Source organism: Bison bison, unplaced genomic scaffold (genome assembly GCF_000754665.1).
Source record: "Bison bison bison isolate TAMUID 2011002044 unplaced genomic scaffold, Bison_UMD1.0 scf7180017864094, whole genome shotgun sequence".
Lineage (NCBI taxonomy): Eukaryota > Metazoa > Chordata > Mammalia > Artiodactyla > Bovidae > Bison > Bison bison.
Genome location: NW_011494666.1, coordinates 1,843,084 through 1,862,388, shown reverse-complemented (window position 1 = coordinate 1,862,388; position 19,305 = coordinate 1,843,084). Strand labels below are relative to the sequence as shown.

At 40.1% G+C, this 19,305-nt stretch overlaps 1 protein-coding gene across 6 annotated transcripts in view; it reads right to left on the bottom strand.

Moving 5' to 3' along the window:
- The window catches only part of APP (amyloid beta (A4) precursor protein), a 313,659-nt gene that overhangs the window by 104,512 nt on the left and 189,842 nt on the right, over positions 1–19,305 (bottom strand). For 4 of the 6 annotated variants that reach the window (XM_010838453.1, XM_010838454.1, XM_010838451.1 and 1 more), the window contains one exon: positions 5,350–5,483. In XM_010838453.1, coding sequence (XP_010836755.1) covers positions 5,350–5,483 — 134 coding nt within the window. Of the gene's footprint in view, positions 1–5,349; positions 5,484–19,097; positions 19,155–19,305 lie in introns of all 6 variants that reach the window. The other 2 variants (XM_010838449.1, XM_010838450.1) reach the window with 1 other exon arrangement.

The window sequence follows — 19,305 nt, the reverse complement described above, 5'->3', positions numbered from 1 at the left end:
GAAGTCATGGCTTAAACAGGTGTGCTAAACTGAAATGAAGTTACTCTTCTGGAGAGATCTATAGTATCTGAAAAGAATATTTGACATCCGTTTAATTCATAGAATCAAAATGACCAATAAATACTGAGAAGAATTCAGAATCTGTCTTTTCTTTAAAAAAATAGTGATTAGGTGGGTTCAAGATAGAAGTGTAAGGTTAGGAAGGCACCTTATACACATGTATAGGGACTGAACAATTATAATCCACCTGGAGGAATAAAACTGGCAAGCAAAATATTTAATTAAATACAAAGAGGAATGACTTTGTCCCACTCTGAGGACTATGTGACTGTGAGCAATGACTGAGAAGCGTTCATGTGAAGAAGAGTTGGTTCCTTTCCAGAGTTCAACGCTGAGACCAAAGAGAAGTCCACGATGAGCTGAACGTGTGTTGAGCAGAGTGGTTTAAGGCTGCCTATACGAGGATGTTGGCAGTTGAGGTAGGAGAGGAAGTACGGAAGGCTGGAGTTGGGGTGCAGGGGGTTGGGGTGCCTGGGCAGGCACTGGAAATGCCAAGCCGTGCATTCAGTGTTTATTTTTTTATCATTCTTTTTGGGGGCCCCATTCTCTCATAAGTGGATCCTGAGGGCAATAAGAAGGTCCTAAAAGCTTCACAAACAAGCAATGAGACCGGACTGAAGTTTCAAAGATGTCTTTTCTGTGGCAACAAGTGTGGCGGGTGATACTCATCGTTCTTAACTGTGATTCTATATTGTTTGTATCTTTCCTAAAGAAAATCCTATTATTCAGAAGAACTGGCTTCAGGTGAAACCTCACTATTCCACTCTAGCTAGCTTTCTAGTTTATTTTTTTTTTCACTTTTACTTATTTTTTAGCTGAGCTGCACAGCATGTGGGATCTTAGTTCCTTGACCAGGATCAAACCCACACCCTTCACAGTGGAAGTTCAGAGTCTTAACCATTAAAGCACCATGGAAATCCCTAGCTACCTTTCTAGTTCAATTTGCTTTTAAGTTTTCATCATAGGCAACAACTATACCTGCACCTTATACTCTAGAGCCCAAGTACTGTAATTATGGGGTTTTTCCTTTAATGTTATTATTCCTGCTGCTGCTGCTAAGTCACTTCAGTCATGTCCAACTCTGTGCGACACCATAGACGGCAGCCCACCAGGCTCCCCCATCCCTGGGATTCTCCAGGCAAGAACACTGGAGTGGGGTGCCATTTCCTTCTTCAATGTTATTATTCCTAAGTAGTTCCAAATACTCTGATGACTCATTAAAAAAAAAAAGTGTCTTTCCAGATACATTAGAAGTTCTATGGTTAAATACAGGTTTTATTTTTATTTAGGTAGGTGAAGCCAACAGAGGAGAAGACCACTGCCACTGAAAAAACTTTAAGTCACAGTTCCCAAGAGGAGGTGACATGTCATGCCATGTGGCAGAGGGTCAGGGGGGTTGAGGGTGACACAGAAAAGCACCAGGGAGGTCAGCAGGCAAAGGGAGTGAAGGAAAACTGTGGGAGGAACCTTCACTGTGGCTTTTGTGGGAAGAAATGTGCAAGGCAGGGTAGGCAGGCTTAATGGGTATAAAACTGGCTAGTGTGAATACTCTGGATGGGCGCTGGGGTACGGGGGCTGTCCCGCATTGTCTGATACTTAGCCTTGGGGTGGGAAGGGCAGGTGATAGTGGACTGAAGTGTAAGAGACTGTAAAGAGGGTAGCTGAGGGTACGGCCTTTGGATTGGTGGCTGTGATTATGAAAGGAGCCCTTGCAGGCCAGTCATCTGCTAACCCTAGGAAGTGGCCAGCCCTGGGAGGGACAATCTCCCTGGGATTAGGAAGGCCTCAGATGTCAAATCACCAGAAAACTAAAAAGCTATGACCAATGTCCTCTACTAAAGACAGATTATGATCTTACAAAATTTATGCCAGGTTCATGAATCTTGTTCAGTGTTTATCAAGAGAACTTTGAAGTATATGTGCTTAACATGACAAAAATCAGTCACATCTTCTGATATTTACAAAATATTAACACCAAAAAAGTGTGGTTGACTTTAACCTGAGATCTTTCTTCATTCACTCATGTATGTTTCTTAAATATAACTTTTCCTATTATTTCTTCATATAGACTACAAGTTGGAAAGGTGATTGGAAGTAAGTGATGGACACATATTTGTTTAATGACTGAAGAATCTAGAAAGGGCTAAAATCCTCAGTATTATCTACCTCTAATTGCTCAGAAGGTTAAGAATCTGTAAGCAATGCAGAAGACCTGGGTTCAATCTCTGGGTTGAGAAGATCCCCTGGAGAATTCCATGGACAGAGAAACCTGGAGGGCTACAGTCCATGGATTGCAACCAACACTTTCACTTTGAATGCAATATCCAGCACCTGGTAGCAGGCATACCTTAATTTGAGTTGGTATTACTACATACAAATTCTACAGGAGGAAATGGCAACCCACTCCAGTATTCTTGCCTGGAGAATCCCATGGGCAGAGCAGCCTGGCAGGCTATAGCCTATGGGGTCGCAAGAGGCAGACATGACTTAGCAACTAGACCACCACCACATATGAATTAGCTGTTTTGGATATGAATTTTTAATTTGTTTTGTTTTAGAAACAATGCGATTTTTAAAAAACAACTTTTTTTTTTTTAATGGCAATTTTCCAGTATTCTTGCCTGTGAAATCCCATGGACAGAGGAGCCTGGCAGGCTACAGTCCATTGGGTTGAAAAAGAGTTAGATGAGACTGAGCATACATGCCAGACATCCTGAAATGTGAAATCAGGTGGGCCTTAGGAGGCATCACTAACAAAGCTAATGGAGGTGATGGAATTGAGCTATTTCAAATCCTGAAAGATGATGCTATTAAACTGCTGTACTCAATATGCCAGCAAATTTGGAAAACTCAGCAGTGGCCACAGGACTGGAAAAGGTCAGTTTCCATTCCAATCCCAAACAAAGGCAATGCCAAAGAATGTTCAAACTACCACACAATTGTACTCATCTTACATGCTAGCAAAATAATGCTCAAAATTCTCCAAGCCAGGTTTCAACAGTACATGAAGAACCGTGAACGTCCAGATGTTCAAGCTGGGTTTAGAAAAGGCAGAGGAACCAGAGATCAAATTGCCAACATACGCTGGATCATCGAAAAAAGCAAGGGAGTTCCAGAAAAACATTTATTTCTGCTTTATTGACTATGCCAAAGCCTTTGACTGTGTGGATCACAACAAACTGTGCAAAATTCTTCAAGAGATGGGAATACCAGACCACCTCATCTGCCTCCTGAGAAATCTGTATGCAAGTCAAGAAGCAACAGTTAGAACTGGACATGGAACAACAGACTCTTCCAAACTGGGAGAGGAGTACATCAAAGCTATATATTATCACCCTGGTTATTTAACTTATATGCAGGGTACATCATGCAAAATGCCAGGCTGGATGAAGCACAAGCTGGAATCAAGATTGTTGGGAGAAATATCAATAACCTCAGATACGCAGATGACACCAATCTTATGAGAGAAAGCAAAGAGGAACTAAAGAGCCCCTTGATGAAAATGAAAGAAGAGAGCGAAAACATTGGTTAAAAACTCAACATTTAAAAAAAACTAAGATTATGACATCCAGCCCCATCACTTCATGGCAAATAGATGGGGAAATAATGGAAACAGTGAGAGGCTTTATTTTTAGGGCTTCTAAATCACATTTTTGGGGCTTCCTTCATAGCTCAGTCAGTGAAAATCTGCCTGCAATGCAGGAAACCTGGGTTCGATTCCTTGATCAGGAAGATCCCCTGGAGAAGGAAATGGCAACCCACTCCAGTATTCTTCCCTGGAGAATCCCAAGGACAGAGGAGCCTGGTAGGTTACATTCCATGGGGTTGCAAAAGTCAGACACGACTTAGTGACTAAACCACCATCAAAATCACTGCAGATGGTGACCGCAGCCATGAAATTAAAAGACGCTTGCTCCTTGGAAGAAATCTATGACCAACCTAGACAGCATATTAAAAAGCAAAGACATTACTTTGCCGACAAAGTCAAAGCTATGGTTTTTCCAATAGTCATGTATGGATGTGAGAGTTGTACTACAAAGAAAGCTGAGCACCGAAGAATTCATGCTTTTGAACTGTGGTGTTAGAGAAGACTCTTGAGAGTCCCTTGGACTTATGGAGATCCAACCAGTCCATCCTAAAGGAAATCAGTCCTGAATATTCATTGGAAGGACTGATACTGAAGCTGAAGCTCCAACACTTTGGCCAGCTGATGGGAAGAACCGACTTATTAGAAAAGACTCTGATGCTAGGAAAGATTGAAGGCAGGAGGAGATGGGGATGACAGAGGATGAGATGGTTGGATGGCATCACCTACTCAATGGACATGAGTTCAAGCGAGCTCTGGGAGTTGGTGATGGACAGGGAAGCCTGGCATGCTGCAGTCCCTGGGGCTGCAAAGAGTTGGACACAACTGAATGACTGAACTGAACTGAGCACACATGCACGATTTTAAAAAACCAGGGTTTTCAGGCCAGTGTAGTGAAAAAAGCATTGTACCAGGAGCAAGATACGCTTGGGTTCCAAATGTCTCTCTGAGAAGCCAAACTCTTGAACCTTTATTGCATTATCTATCATTTATAGGACTAGATGACTAATGGGACTAGATCATTATGATGTACTTTGGTTTTAAGCTCCTATAGTCTTATGAATTAACTCTGTAAGAAATGTTAGGCTCAAAGTTTATTTCATATGAAAATATTCATCTTTGCTAAAGAACATTTTAAGGGATTTAAATTTAGGACATCATGGTTATAGGACCACCCTAAACACAGAATGACAAAACCATCAAGAAAGACGTACATACAACTTAATTTGTGCCAACAAAATTTTACTATAGTGCTATACCAAGATCTTTCCTAGGTGGCAAGTTCAAGGACAATGCAAAAAACCCCCAAATCAGTGCCCTTATAGCAAACACTTAAAATATTATGTCTTTAAGATCTGGATCAAATTAAAGGCCCTTACCCCAGGGGGCTTCCCTGGTGGCTCAGTGGTAAAGAATCTACCTGTCAATGCATGAGACAAGGGTTTGATCTCTGGGTCAGGAAGTTCACTTGGAGAAGGAAATGGCAACCCAGTATTCTTGCCTGGGAAATCCCATGGACAGAAGGAGGCTGGTGGGCTACAATCCACGGGGTTGCAAAGAGTTGGACATAATTCAGCGACTAAATAACAACCACCACTGACCCCTGGGCATTCGTTAGTCACAGGGCCCCTGGCGAGACAGAGGCAGGGGCAAATCCAGATTTCCCAGTGTGGTAGGGCTAAAGGATGGACAGCCACACGTACCTGGGACATCCTCTCGCGGTGCTTGGCCTCCAGCCTCTCCTTGGCTTTCTGGAAATGGGCGTGTTCATTCTCATCTCCAGGAGTCTCAAGATACTTGTCAACGGCGTCAGGGGTGCTGGCTGCTGTTGTAGGAACTATAACACACAAGGAAAGAAGGTTTAAGGAGAGTGACAGAACATCCAGTCATTTCAAAAGAAAACCTTATTTTCTGATTGTTCCAGAACAAAGAATTTAGTAAAGAAGCACGAACAAGATGTTAATGCCGTTTAAAAGACCATGAGACATTTTGCAGCACAGTATGGGTGTCTTTCACCCCTTTTAAGAATAAGGTGAAGGAAAATCTTGAAAATAGTTCTTTTTTGTGATTATATTTTTAAAATTCCCTGCAAAACAAGCATGCATAGAGCAAAAACAGTTGTTTAACACAGATATGCTGCATCAGATCCCTATGTTTTGAGACAGTAATGTTTGTAATCCTGAAAGTAAATGGTGGTATCAACATCACACCTTAAGATTTCTGAAAAGGGCAAGGAAATCTCAAAATCAGCATACTGCAGAATAACTGCACCTCAGAATGAAGAAAATCCTACACTGGATTTTAGATATCTGGTCAGAAAGTATCTGAAACATTACTGAAAAATTCATAAATGTCAATACGTTCATTTTTGAAATCACAAAAGGAGCTTTCTATCTTCACAATTTGGCAGTAGTCAACCAATTCATTACAGCAGTTGTCAAAAGGAAACTGATTTCTATTTTGAATTCCACTAAGACTGCTGAGGGATATTCCTGAATTGCAACACATACTGCTATATTATGTAGAAAAATAAATACCCATAAAATTGAAGAGTGTATGTACTATAAAGCAAAGATGTCTGAAGTTCATGAGCCGAGTAAATTATAATGCCTATACCAGCAGTTTTACAAAAGATCAGTAATGACTAGTGAGAATTCAGAGCATTTATGAGCCTATTAAAAAAAAAACCCAACATGAAAAGAAAACAAGATTTTGATTTAAAGAAGAAAGCATGTTCAACCCAAAAAATGAAATTAGGTGTTTTCACTATATTCTCAAGCCAAATCAATTTAAGTGTTTTATTCAAAAGATTAGTCAACCATCACCAATCTAAGTATTCTTCTTTGCTAACCTTACCTGATTACTTTATTATTATATTTGAGATCTAATATTACAAAAAGAACTTAAGTGAGAAGAATTAATTGCTAGCTTATTTTGAAGCTAAACAGTAAGATAAGTATCTTTTACACATGTTTGGAAGATTGAAGGCAAAAGGAGAAGCGGGGGCAGAAGATGAGATGGTTGGTTGGTATCACCAACTCAATGGACATGAGTTTGAGCAAACTCGGGGAGGTAGTGGAGAACAGGGAAGCCTGGAGTGCTTCATGGGGTTTCAAAGAGTCAGACAGAAGTCCATGACTGAACAGCAAGGGGAAAAAAAACATCTGGAATGTTCCCATCTAAAGGCTCTAAAACAAGAACGCTTTCTTGTTACGTAATTAAATAATGAATCTAATCTTAAAGAGAGAAGTATTCATTCTTATTTCTTCCCTTCTACTTCAATCACTGTGTAGTAATTCTTTTCTAAAAAAAATAAAAGCAGTTTAGTTGTCAATCCAGATGTTTTTCTGAAGTGGAAGGAAGGAGGCAGGGCATATTACTGAAATTTTTTTTCCCCAAAATACCAGGGGATTTTTGAGTTGACTGGTCTGAATTGGCAGAGGGTATATGTATTGAAAGACATCAGCCCCCATCTTCTGTGTAATAGACAAGGGAGTATGTATTCAGCCGCAAAAAGGAAGAAAGGAGGAAAAGAACACCAACTGTGTAATCGGGCACACCATGGTTTCAATCACAGCTTGATTCAGTCTTTCTTAGATGAGCTGTGACCCAGGGCAAGTGACTTAAGCACTCCATGTTCCAGTTTATTCATCTATCCAGCGGTGACAACATGCCAACTTATTAAGAGTGCTGGGAAAATGAGATGCCGCCCCACGTGTCTGTCACTCCACAGAAAGGGTGGTACACAGGGCGCTTCATTCACGTTAGCACCCTGCCCTTCTCCTTTGCTCACTGTTCTATCCTAATTCAAATCTTAGCACTTATCCTAACCATGGGAAGAACCAGCTACTTTTATTTCACATCTACTGAAAATGAATTACACATAGGACCATGAGGTACCATGGAGAGGAAAAAAAATATGTACTTTTCTAAAAAATCTTCAGTATGATTTGCATAAAAGGCTGAAATTACTAAAAATGTATCCTAATTTTTAAGACTGAGAAATAATTTTCAATTAAGTTTTTTTGGCTTAAAAAACAAAGGTACATGTTTTTCTGCATCAACTTAAGCAAATCAATATGCAATATGCATATATTGATATGCATGTCATGTCCCCACCTGACATGGAAGTAGTATTTAGCATTTTTCCCAAGGTTTTAATCATTTTCTCATCTTTGCTGACAGCAAATGAGAACAAATTAAAGTTCTTTTGGCATAGTATAATCTGGCAGAATGCTATAATTAGGCTAACTGTATTTTACATTTTGGATAAATGAAAATGTATAAAGGTTTAGGGTCATATTCACAGATCAAGATAGCCAACAGTTGTAATGTGCTGTAACCATAGCATGGCACCCTGTTTGGAAAACTGAAATTGTAAAAGTTACAAGTAGGAAGTAACTTATGGTTTTCTCCAGCTCTTATAATTTGCAGATCTACTGTTTTATGGAAAGAGAGAAACACTACAATCTGAATCCACTGTAATCTTATTAACCTAAGTTGAAATGTAGCATTGCAATATTAAGAATTAAAGAATAATGAAGAAATCAGCAAGCAAGTTATATTAACAGGATGAAAAATATTTAAAGTACTAAAACAAATTTTGGGAACAAGGAAGTAAATACAAATCTTTTATTACAAATGTATTTCATTTAATTGAGGAATCTTTCTCAGTAACTCCTTGTTGCTGGCCCCTGATGCTTCCTTTGGTTGAAGACTTTAAGAGAAGCTGTCTTTCTTTCCTTTTCTTTTTAATTTTTTGGCCATGCTGTGGCATGTGGGATCTTAGTTCCCCAATCAGGAACTGAACCTGTGATCCCTGAAGTGGAAGCTCAGAGTCCTAACCATGGGACCACCAGAGAATTCTTTCTTTTAATTTTTAATTCAAACTTCTTAGTCATTCACACTTGCCCTCTATCTCAATTGGTGTAAGTCATTGAAAATTTCCTGTACTCACACCAATCAGAAATCAGATCACTGTCTAGTCAAGGAGAGATGAATGATACATCTTCATATTTTAAAATAAATGTAGTATACTGTTATGACCGCCCTGCAGCTGGTGAGGAGAAAGGGGAAAATGTTTCAAGTTTGTTCAGAGAGCTCAGCATCTATGTCCTTAATTTTCCTACATCCTACAGACATGGTCACACCAGGACTGGCCATTATTTTGTGATTGAGTCCAGGGTAGAACAGAGAGATGATAAGAAGCATGGCAGGCAGGGGCAGGAAAGCCTGTGCCCTACTGCCCCTACCCTTTCAAGGTGCTTCCTTTGGGGGAAGGAACATCAAGGAATGTCAGGAATGTTCCAGGCCACAGGGGAACAGGAAGCTGTACACCACTGGTCACTTAAACCACTTTAGAAAATAGAAACTAACTGGAGAGTTTATTTTTGTTGCATTTTTTTAAAAAACAAAAAACATAAAGCAGTTATCCTGTTCAGAGACTTCTGAGATTCCTTAAAAACTGATACAGGCTCAGATTTCCAGGTTGGCCAAATAATAATACCCTCCATTCATTAGTGTCTACTGTGCTAGGGACTTTATTGTGTTCTCATTTAATGTGTGGGGAGGAAAAAAACATTAGCCTGTTACACGTTTATTGTGTAGAAAGGAAAGACTATCAACAACTTATTCACATCCCTAGACACACACAAGTAAGTCTGAATTCAGGATTGGGTAAACCATAAAGAGGCTATAAAGTTAATATTTAAGCAGTAAGGGGCTAATCCATCGACATGTCTGGGGAACTGGGAAAGGTTTGGTTTGTTAATGAACAACCTGTATTGGCAAAAGATATGCTTTGTTATGATAACCGCTAGCCTATTTTGTAACAAATAGTTTCCTGCTCTGAATACTATCTGGTGGATGACCTCCAACCAGCGTTCAGCAGCAGCAGCAGGGCTATGATAAACAGAGGTCAGGAGAGAGAGCTCCTTGAGCTTGAATCTGAATGATCTTTTAGCCTGTGGCCTCTGTTCACGCTCCTTCGTGCCTCCTGCAAGCATGCCCACTCGGTCTATTCGCCCTTCTGCGGAAAATCAGCCTTAACCATCTTCAGCTCTAACTTATGACTTCCAGCTGCCAAATCATTAGCAGCCCACTCAATCATGTGCATAGGCATTTAACTTTTAAGGGACCTTCATATTGCTTTTCTTAGTCTAGTCTCATCACAGCTTCATAGAATATAGTTGTATTCCTTTTAATACTAAGAATGGGTGTCTAAAGTAATACCAAATAAAAACACGAAACAGAAATGCAGTTTCGATTCATAGCATGTGACTGCCACAGTCTGAAACATCCTGCTTCCAAGAATTCAGTGGCATTCTGGGTGAGTAATGCTTTCAAGAAGGTTCCTGTTGTTTTTCTTTTTTGCAACCCTGGGAGGTTAGAGGTATCTGAGAAGCTGCATAGCGGCTGGGATGTAGACTCCGCCGTCTCGAGTGTGTGCCTGTTCATTTCTTTATTCCTCCACTCAACAAATCAACAAATATTACAGCCCCTAAAACCCATGGCAGAAACCAGTGAGTGAAACAAAGACCCGTTTCCTGGTGGAGTTACATTCTAGTGAGAGAAACAAACAGCACTGTACACACACCAAGACAACAGTAAATCACATTGTTACAATGTGATCTGTATTGTGAAGACAAAGAAACAAGAGCAGGGTTAAGGAAAAATAGGAGTGCCAGGAAGGTGGGGGGAGACTGCAGCAGTAAGTAGGCGGCCAGGCTCGGCCTAATTCACAAGGTGAGGTTTACACGAAGAGCTGAACTGAAGTCTTATTTCCGAGTTACCTGCTGGAAGAACAGGCTGATGAAGAAACTAGCGCGAAGGCCTTTGGAGGTGAGTGTGCCTGGCAAATCCCAAGAGGAGCAAGGTCTGTGTGACCAGAAGCGAGGAAGCAAGTGAGACAGGGCGAAAGGAAAAGGCGACAGACTATGAAGGGCCTTGAAGCCATGGTAAGGACTGTGAGAAGCCCACGGGGGTTGTCTGGAGGAGAGAAGACTGATGTGATGTGTTCTAAGAGGATCATTTCAGGGACTTTGCTGGTGGTTCAGTGGTTAAGACTTCACCTTCCAATGCTGTGGGTGTGGGTTCGATTCCTGGTTGGGGAGGTAAGATCCCACATGCCCTGGGGCCAAAAAAAACACAACATAAAACAGAAGCAATATTGTAAAAAAAAAAATCCAATAAAGATCTTAAGAAATGGTTCACATCAAAAATAAATAAATAATAAAAGGACTGTTTTGTCTGCTAAGGGACAAAGCAGAAGGTGATCTTTCAAGAGTATTAATAAAAGATGAAGATGAGGATGGCTTGGAAAGTTAGCAGGGAGGTGGTGAGGGGTTCTCATGGAAGGTACCGCCAATGCCCACATACAGAGCCATGAGAAAGGGCATAGGTTGGCTTCTTTTTCTCACCCCTGAATGCTGTTTCCTAAACCACAGACCACAGGTAACCTAATACTAAAGGTTAGTATTGTTTTCACAAGTCGGTGAAGGTTCACTTCAGTTTTGATAACGATGCATCCATGCCTATCACAACATTTCCACTTCACACTGTAATCTCTGTTAGTATCAGCCACAGCTCTATTTTTTGAGGGGGTGAGGATGGTGGGGGAGAAAAGTGGATTTGCTTTCAATTTATTACAAACTCTGGTGCTGCACCCGATGTTCCTGCCACAAAACTCCACTACCATCATTGGTGACATGGTGCCAAGGAAACATCTTCATCCCTTTGTTTCCTCCTAGAAAATTTAATAATTTAAAGGGAAGTTACTTCAAATAAAGATGCCTATTGTCTTTGGATGTGGTGGTTGTTGTTCAGTCGCTAAGTCCTGTCCGACTTTGCGACCCCATGGACCGCAGCGTGCCAGGCTTCCCTGTCATTGACCGTCTCCGGGAGTTTGCTCAAACTCATGTCCATTGAGTCAGCAATGCCATCCAACCATCTCATCCTCTGTCACCCCCTTCTCCTCTTGCCCTCAGTCTTTCCCTGAATCAGGGTCTTTTGCGATCAGTTGGCTCTTCCCATCAGGTAGCCAAGATGGGATGTACAGAGATCCCTTTCTTAGCACAGATGGAGAACCCCTGTGTCAGGGACACAATCAAATTTAGCTGCAAATGCACCAAATGCTCATTTTAGTTCTGATTTTGTAATCACTGCATAATACTCCCTGTCATAGTCATAGTAAAGACAGCAAGAACTGGGTATCAGAGACATGGCCCTGATTGTGCAAAATTGCCCTGATCATTTTGATATTTGTTCATTTCCTCAGTCTCTAGGGGTGACACATAATTTTAAGGCACAGGATACAAAAGGAGAAACCATCTTCAAACACTAACAACTATGACTACCTCTCTAAGCAGACACCCATGAATGGCATTTAGTCAATATATACATGTTAGATTCTAGCAAGAAAATTTAGTGGGTCTCCTTTCATCAGCAAAAAGCAATTTATCTCTATAGCATTGACAACCCAAGATAAGAGTAAATTAAGACCTACCCAGTCACTGCCCTATCACTGAAAATCCTATTTTATATGGAGCTAGCAATGCAGTCACATGAACTGACTGTGATTTATATGATGGGTAGCAATAAGGGTAATTGATATGTACGGAATAAAAACCTGTAAAGGAAGATTTGATGAAAAAATTTCATCTCGCAACATGGCAGAGTATATAGACTGCCACCCCAACTTTAAAAAAAAAAAGAAAAAAAGTCTATTCCTCCAACTGCAAAATAACGAAAATCCCTAATGCCTTCTAAGCTCAAATATTTATCAAGTCCTGGTTAGATGAGACATTTATAATGTGCAAATAAAGTTTGTGATCTTTACATGTGATACCGGACTCTCTACAAGAAAAAAAAAAGAAAAGAACAAAAGCACTTCCATGGATATGCCCTTGTATCACGCTTATTTTATAGTCAGTGCAATCATAGTTGGCAGGTTATGGATGCATTGTGTGGACAGAAGGTAATAAAAATGTTATCTGGGCTGTGTTTACTCTAGTCAAGCTTTATTTCTTTTTTATGTCTTATGGACAAGTACTGATGGGGGAATTTTGTCAAATATGTGAAATGAGATGAATGCTGGTGTGATTTTTGTTAATATTTACACCCTATTTAGCGCAATGCACCAAAACCTAAGAGCAAGTTCAGTCTGAATCTGAAAACCATGTGTGAAGTCACAGTGACATTCCCTGGCATTCAGGACATCGTAAGCTTCAGTTACTGTATTTTTGTCAACTTGTCAGAGCTGGGCTCCATTTCATTCACGGTGGACCATAAAGGGATGACCTTCCATAGTCACCTGACGCTCAGTAGATGAGTTCAAAAAGTTAAGATCTTCAGTATTGTCCACTTTCATAGAGACTGTCGATCTCTGGGTCAGGAAGATCCACTGGAGGAGGAAATGGCAACCCGCTCCAGCATTCCTGCCTGGGAAATCCCATGGACAGAGAAGCCTGCTGGGCTACAGTCCATGGGGCTACCAAGAGCTGGACACAGCTGAGTGACGCACATAGCCATGAAAGCCGATAGAGTTCTTAACCTCTATGGAGGTCTTCAGGATAAAACTAGTTTAATTCTATGTCAGTCTCTCACAGCAATCTTTCCCTTCACTTGTGCATTTTGTTTTATTTAATTCTGGCACATCCTTGAGTCTCATCATATTGATTAAACTGTCAACTTATTGAAGGCAAGTATTGGGTTAACTTTGCTGGGGTCCCTCGAAATTAAAGTTAGTAGCAACATGTCCCAGGCTCAATGGGCTTATTAAATCAGGCGTTGGCCTGCTGGTCTCTTTTGCTAAATAAAGTTTTATTGGAACATAGCTGTATCTATTCATTTACCTATTGTATGAGAATGCTCTCACACTATTACTGCCAAGTCGAGTACTTATAACAGAGACTATTTGCCTGCACAACCTAAAATATTGACTCACTGGCCTTTTATAGAAAATATTTGCTGACTTTCTTTTCCCTGAATTTCATACAATTTTTATTATGGTTAAATATACATAACATACTATATACTATATTCACATAACTTGGAGGTTATTTTGTATGATGACTGTGATCGAACATAATGTACATAATTTTAATTTATTTATTAAACTTTTTATTTTATATTGGACTGTGCATGTTAGTCACTCAGTCGTGTCCAACTCTTTGCAACTCCACGCACTGTAGCCCGCCAGGCTTCTCCGTCCATGGAATTCTCCAGGCAAGAATTCTGGAGTGGATTACCATTCCCTTCTCCAGAGGAACTTCCCAACCCAGGGATCGAACCCTGGTTTCCTGCCTCACAGGCAGATTCTTTACTGTTTGAGCTATAGGGAAGTCTTCTATATTGGGATATAGCCAATTAACAATGTTATGATAGTTCAGGTGGACAGCAAACAGACTCCGTCAAATATACCCATGTATCCATTCTCTCCCTAATTCCCCTCCCATCTGGGCTGTCACATAACATTGAGCAGAGTTCCTCGTGCTATATAGTAGGTCCCTGTTGATTATTCATTTGAAATACAGCAGTGTGTACATGTCAATCTCAAACTCCTTAACTATCCCTTTTCCCCATTGCTGACTCTTACTGAGCTATCCACTTCTTCTTTGGAAAGAGCTAAGGAAGAGAGCACACATGTAAGGGCATTTTTTATTGTTCTTAGTAAATGAGCTTTTTTTTTTTAAATGCTGGTTTGCTGAGCAAATCCATTGTTTTCAATCTTTGGTTTTTTCACTGTGATAGTCTGGTGGAAAAAAGCATTGCTTTTATCATGACAATTTCTGGATACAAAAGACATGGCTTCTCATACTTGTCAATGGAACAGAATTTACTGGCACTGATGTAGCACATAATTTAATGCACCATTGTATCTTTTAATGCTTTTAATTGTTTTTAGTAATGCCTGGGAGTTTCATAAGAAACATCAGAGTTCCATTAGTATGAGAGAATGTGCTAACAGGAACTAATATTTGCTCTTTCACAATCAGAAGAACAAGAATGGTGAAGAACAATGTTTCAAGTCTGGCCAAAGACGAGATGGCCTTGGCGTTATGACAGGGCACTGCAAAGCTGGGACAGCACCTTCTATTCAAAGGCCACACAGGGGTTATCCACTGTTTGCAAATAGCGTCTAAGGCAATAACCTCAGAGTCTGGGGACAGTGGTTTGGCCTTATCTGATGTGTTCCAATTCCTTTTATATTCTCTGGAAGTGTACTAGTCTATTTTTGTGCTCTCTGGATCATTCTGATGTGCCTAGAAATCAATCTTTACCCCAAACCTGCATGAGGTTAGAGCTAAACCTTTGCACAGACCCTATGGCCATGAACACGATCCCAAAGTGCATTTTAGATGTCGAGTAATCTGTGTAGCAAGGCCACACGGCGTGTCTACAGATGGCCCTTCTCTACCATAAGTTGGGAATCTATGAAACCAAGATGAAACAGAAGAGGTAAATCATGCACACGTCCAACCCAGGGGGTTGCTGGTTTATTCTCTGCTTCTCTAGCAGTGCTTACACTGAAGTAGAAAACTCAAAAGAGCAACTGCAACCTTGCCCTTGCGTGCATGTGTGCTCAGTCACTTCAGTTGTGTCTGATTCTTTGTGACCCTATAGACTATAGCCCACCAGGCTCCTCTGTCCAAGGGATTCTTCAGGCAAGACTACTGGAGTGGGTTGCCATGCCCTCCTCCAGGGGATCTTCCCAACCCCCAGGGATCGAACCCAGGTCTCCTATGCCTCCTGCACTGCAGGCAGATTCTTTTAACATTGAGTCACCTGGGAAGCCCAACTTCTCCCTTAACTTGCAAATACAGAGAGCTAGGATAGTGGAATAACAAACTGAATTTCATAAACATCTTTGAGAACTGGAGGCTTCTGACATTCTGACACTTCAGCAATGCCCTCAAGTTTATGGAAGGTTTACCTGTTTCCACCAGCCTGGTTATGTCTGAAATCAGATGTGGGCAAACTACTAGTCTAAGATCGGGGGTTCTCAATGGGGTGCCATTTTGTCCTCCACAAGGCACTGTGGTGAGATCTAGAGACATTATTAGTTATCACAGCTGGGCTGGTGTCACTGCCATCTCATGGGTAGAGGCCAGGGATGCTGCTAAATATCCTCTAAGCACAGGACAGCACCCACAATGAATTAAATGACCCCAAATGTCAACCGTGTTGAGGCTGAAAGACCTTGAGTTAGATGTCGTTTGTGCCTCAATCCCACTGCAGGGGAAGGGGCCAAAGATGAGTCATTGGTCATTCCCTTTGGCCAGACCCTTTGGTGCAGCTGGCTGACTAGAAATTGGCATGGCACTCTTTGAGATTAAAAGCATCTGTTTGCCTTTTGAGAAGCAGTCTGATGGGAAGAGCACTAGGGAAAAAAAGATCATACTCTCACATTTGAAACATGAACTTATCAATAAATATTTATGCAGAAACTTTATTGTTCATAGACACTGCACTGGGCCAAGTGAATGTGAAACCTTGGCATTGTCCTAACCCACAAAACCCAGGTTTCATAAGATTGTAATCCCAATGCAAAAGGGGTTTTTTAAAGGATTCAAATCCATAAATTTATGAGTAAAATCAAAGTTCTTAGCCTCAGGTCTCTACCCTCTCTACTTGTAGTTTATTATTTTTAAAAACATATTGCATTTTTCCCTTTATTTTTGGGCTGCATTGGGTCATTTCTAGTTTTGGCATGCAGGATTAATTGCCCCATTTCATGTGGAATCTTAGTTCCCAGACCAGGCATCGAACCCATGTGCTCTTCATTGCAAGGTGGCTGTTTAACCATTGGACCGGCAGGGAAGTACCTCTACCTAGGGCTTAGATTCTCATCTATGATAACAAAACCAAAAAAATATTCAAGTATCTCTTAAAATTGCAGTGTTCAAAAGTGGGTTTTATGACAAAGATTTAAAATCTAGAAATGCCTAATTATAATAATAGAAAGTGTTGATAAGAAAATTACTGTATTCATAATGAAGACCATCATACTTTTCCTCCACACAAGCAATCATCTTATCAGTTTAACTTAAGAGCTTTTTCTAGCTCGTTTCACACTTATTATTTAACTAGCAGCAACTCGGACTGAGACGCCTAGAAGACCACCCACCTTTGTGAATCGCGATGTCCTCCAATTAGCCCTAGGTTGGTGAAGCAGCCAAGAGCAAGCCTCAGCTGTCGAATCAAACAGGCTTGTTCACCTTTCTCAGTTTGGTTCATTTTCTCGAACTCCAGCCTGCTAACTGCATTTGACCTCCAGATGACCATGAGATTTTCAATTCAAATGTACAGCTTCGCTATAAATAAGAGAGCGGAGCTGTGCAGGCTATAAATAACTAGAAATTATATGCTTTCTCCCGGCTGTTTGCACTAGCGCTGCAAAACCCTTCACTTTCAGTGATCGAACAGCCTCTGTAGGTAGACAAGAAAATATAGCTGCCCTAATCACTTCCCCTCCTGGAATGGAAAGGTGTTAGGATCCCAAACACAGTACAAGTAGATGGAAAAAATGACTGGGAAAAAGAAAATTACAACAGATAGTCAATGTCTGCTGCAAAGAGTTGAGAAAACAAGTACTCCATGAAAAGAAATTTATCGAACGATAATGCTCAATCCCAGTAATGAATAAAAATAGAAAAAGATAATTTTTTATATGCTTAAAGTGATATAAAATGAAACTTAAAGTAAACATAATGACTGTTTTTGTAAAAGGGTGGGAAAGATTTAATTTATTGATTCAGGCTATATTCGTGGCATTTAGGAAAAAATGATTTTAATATTTGTCATCCATTTCCCACAATTTTCTGTGCTCTTAAAATGTGCTTCTATTTGCTAACCTAGCAAACAGTATCAGAAACTGTTGGCCATTTGGAGCAGAGGTCATAGCCACAGTATCATTTAGGTTTAAACCTGGTCCTGCCACCTGTGATGCTATGATGGCTGGGGACAAGTCACCAAGTTCTTAAAGCTTCATGTTTTTTCTTGCATGCTCAAAGGAAATGAGGAAAATGGACACAAAATTCCCAAGAAAAGAGATGATCTATGAAAAATGCCTCATAAAATGCAACACTCCTTGTAGCTCAATGTACTCTCAATCTCACAATATAAAATCTATAGTTTTTCCTCATTCTTCTGTGTCTAGCCACTTGCCATACTTTCAACTAAAATTTATCTTTTTAAAGACAAGATCATTAGCTTCATCAATTGTGAGACTAGGGTTTTTTTTTCAGGATGATAAAGACAAATGCTAATTTTCACTGTATCCAAGCTACAACTCCAGTTGTGTCTTTCCCTCCAGCAACCACAGCATCAATGTTTTCTATCATCCCTAACCTAATGTTGGATGAATCTGTTTTGGGATATAATCCAAATTTTAAATGAGTGATTATGTATTTGACACCACATGTTTTAAACAAAGCTAAACAGATAGGCCAATTGAAATCATCACAATGCACAGATATTATAAGGCAGGTGTTTTGTGATATAATCCAAATTTTAAATGAGTGATTATGTATTTGACACCACATGTTTTAAACAAAGCTAAACAGATAGGCCAATTGAAATCATCACAATGCACAGATATTATAAGGCAGGTGTTTTGTGATATAATCCAAATTTTAAATGAGTGATTATGTATTTGACACCACATGTTTTAAACAAAGCTAAACAGATAGGCCAATTGAAATCATCACAATGCACAGATATTATAAGGCAGGTGTTTTGTGATATAATCCAAATTTTAAATGAGTGATTATGTATTTGACACCACATGTTTTAAACAAAGCTAAACAGATAGGCCAACTGAAATCATCACAGTGCACAGATATTATAAGGCAGGCTGACATAGGATTTCTTTATAAAGTGCTTTCTCTGCATCTTAATGATGAAATCAGAAGTTGGGCACGTCTTTCCCACTAGTGGTGCATTCAGGGAGGGGAAGGAGAAGTCTTGAATTCTAGAAGTGACCGTTCACTTCCTAAAGCCTAACAGCTGTCTGTAAACACACATACTTGAAGCCTCTGCATACGTATTAGTCCACATAGTTAGTACAACGCATGCCCATTAAATGCTTACATGAGTCACTTATACTCATGGGCTCTTGCTAAATCATAGCATCTTGTGAGCTTTAGGAAGTAAAATAGTGATGCCAAATAAAATACAAAACAAGGCTATATAAACAGTATTTTATAAAACCATATGAAATAAAGAGGAAACTGATTAGAAATGCCAAAAGCTAGGTCAAAGCTCTTAGCCTGAAGAGTTACCTGGCAAAATCACACGGACTTACAAGCAAGGCAATGGAAATAAACATTTTTGTTAAAAGACAGGTGTTCGAGAAACACAAAACCATGCAAAGGTGAGGATGCTGGAGCTACAATCCAGCCATGCAATATACTCCTCCCTCCTCCCTTCCGTCAAGTGAATGACAACATACGTTTAACAGGATCTTGGGGAAGAGGTTCCTGGGTGGTCTTGAGTAAACTGTGGGACACTATGGAGAAAATAAGAGAATATAACTAAAAACAAAAATAGGAACATGGGAATGATGGATGAAACTCAATGACATGATTCTACTGACCAAAGGAAAAAACAGAAACAAAAATATTGACGTAAAAACAAAAATGAAACAAATATCCTGAGTT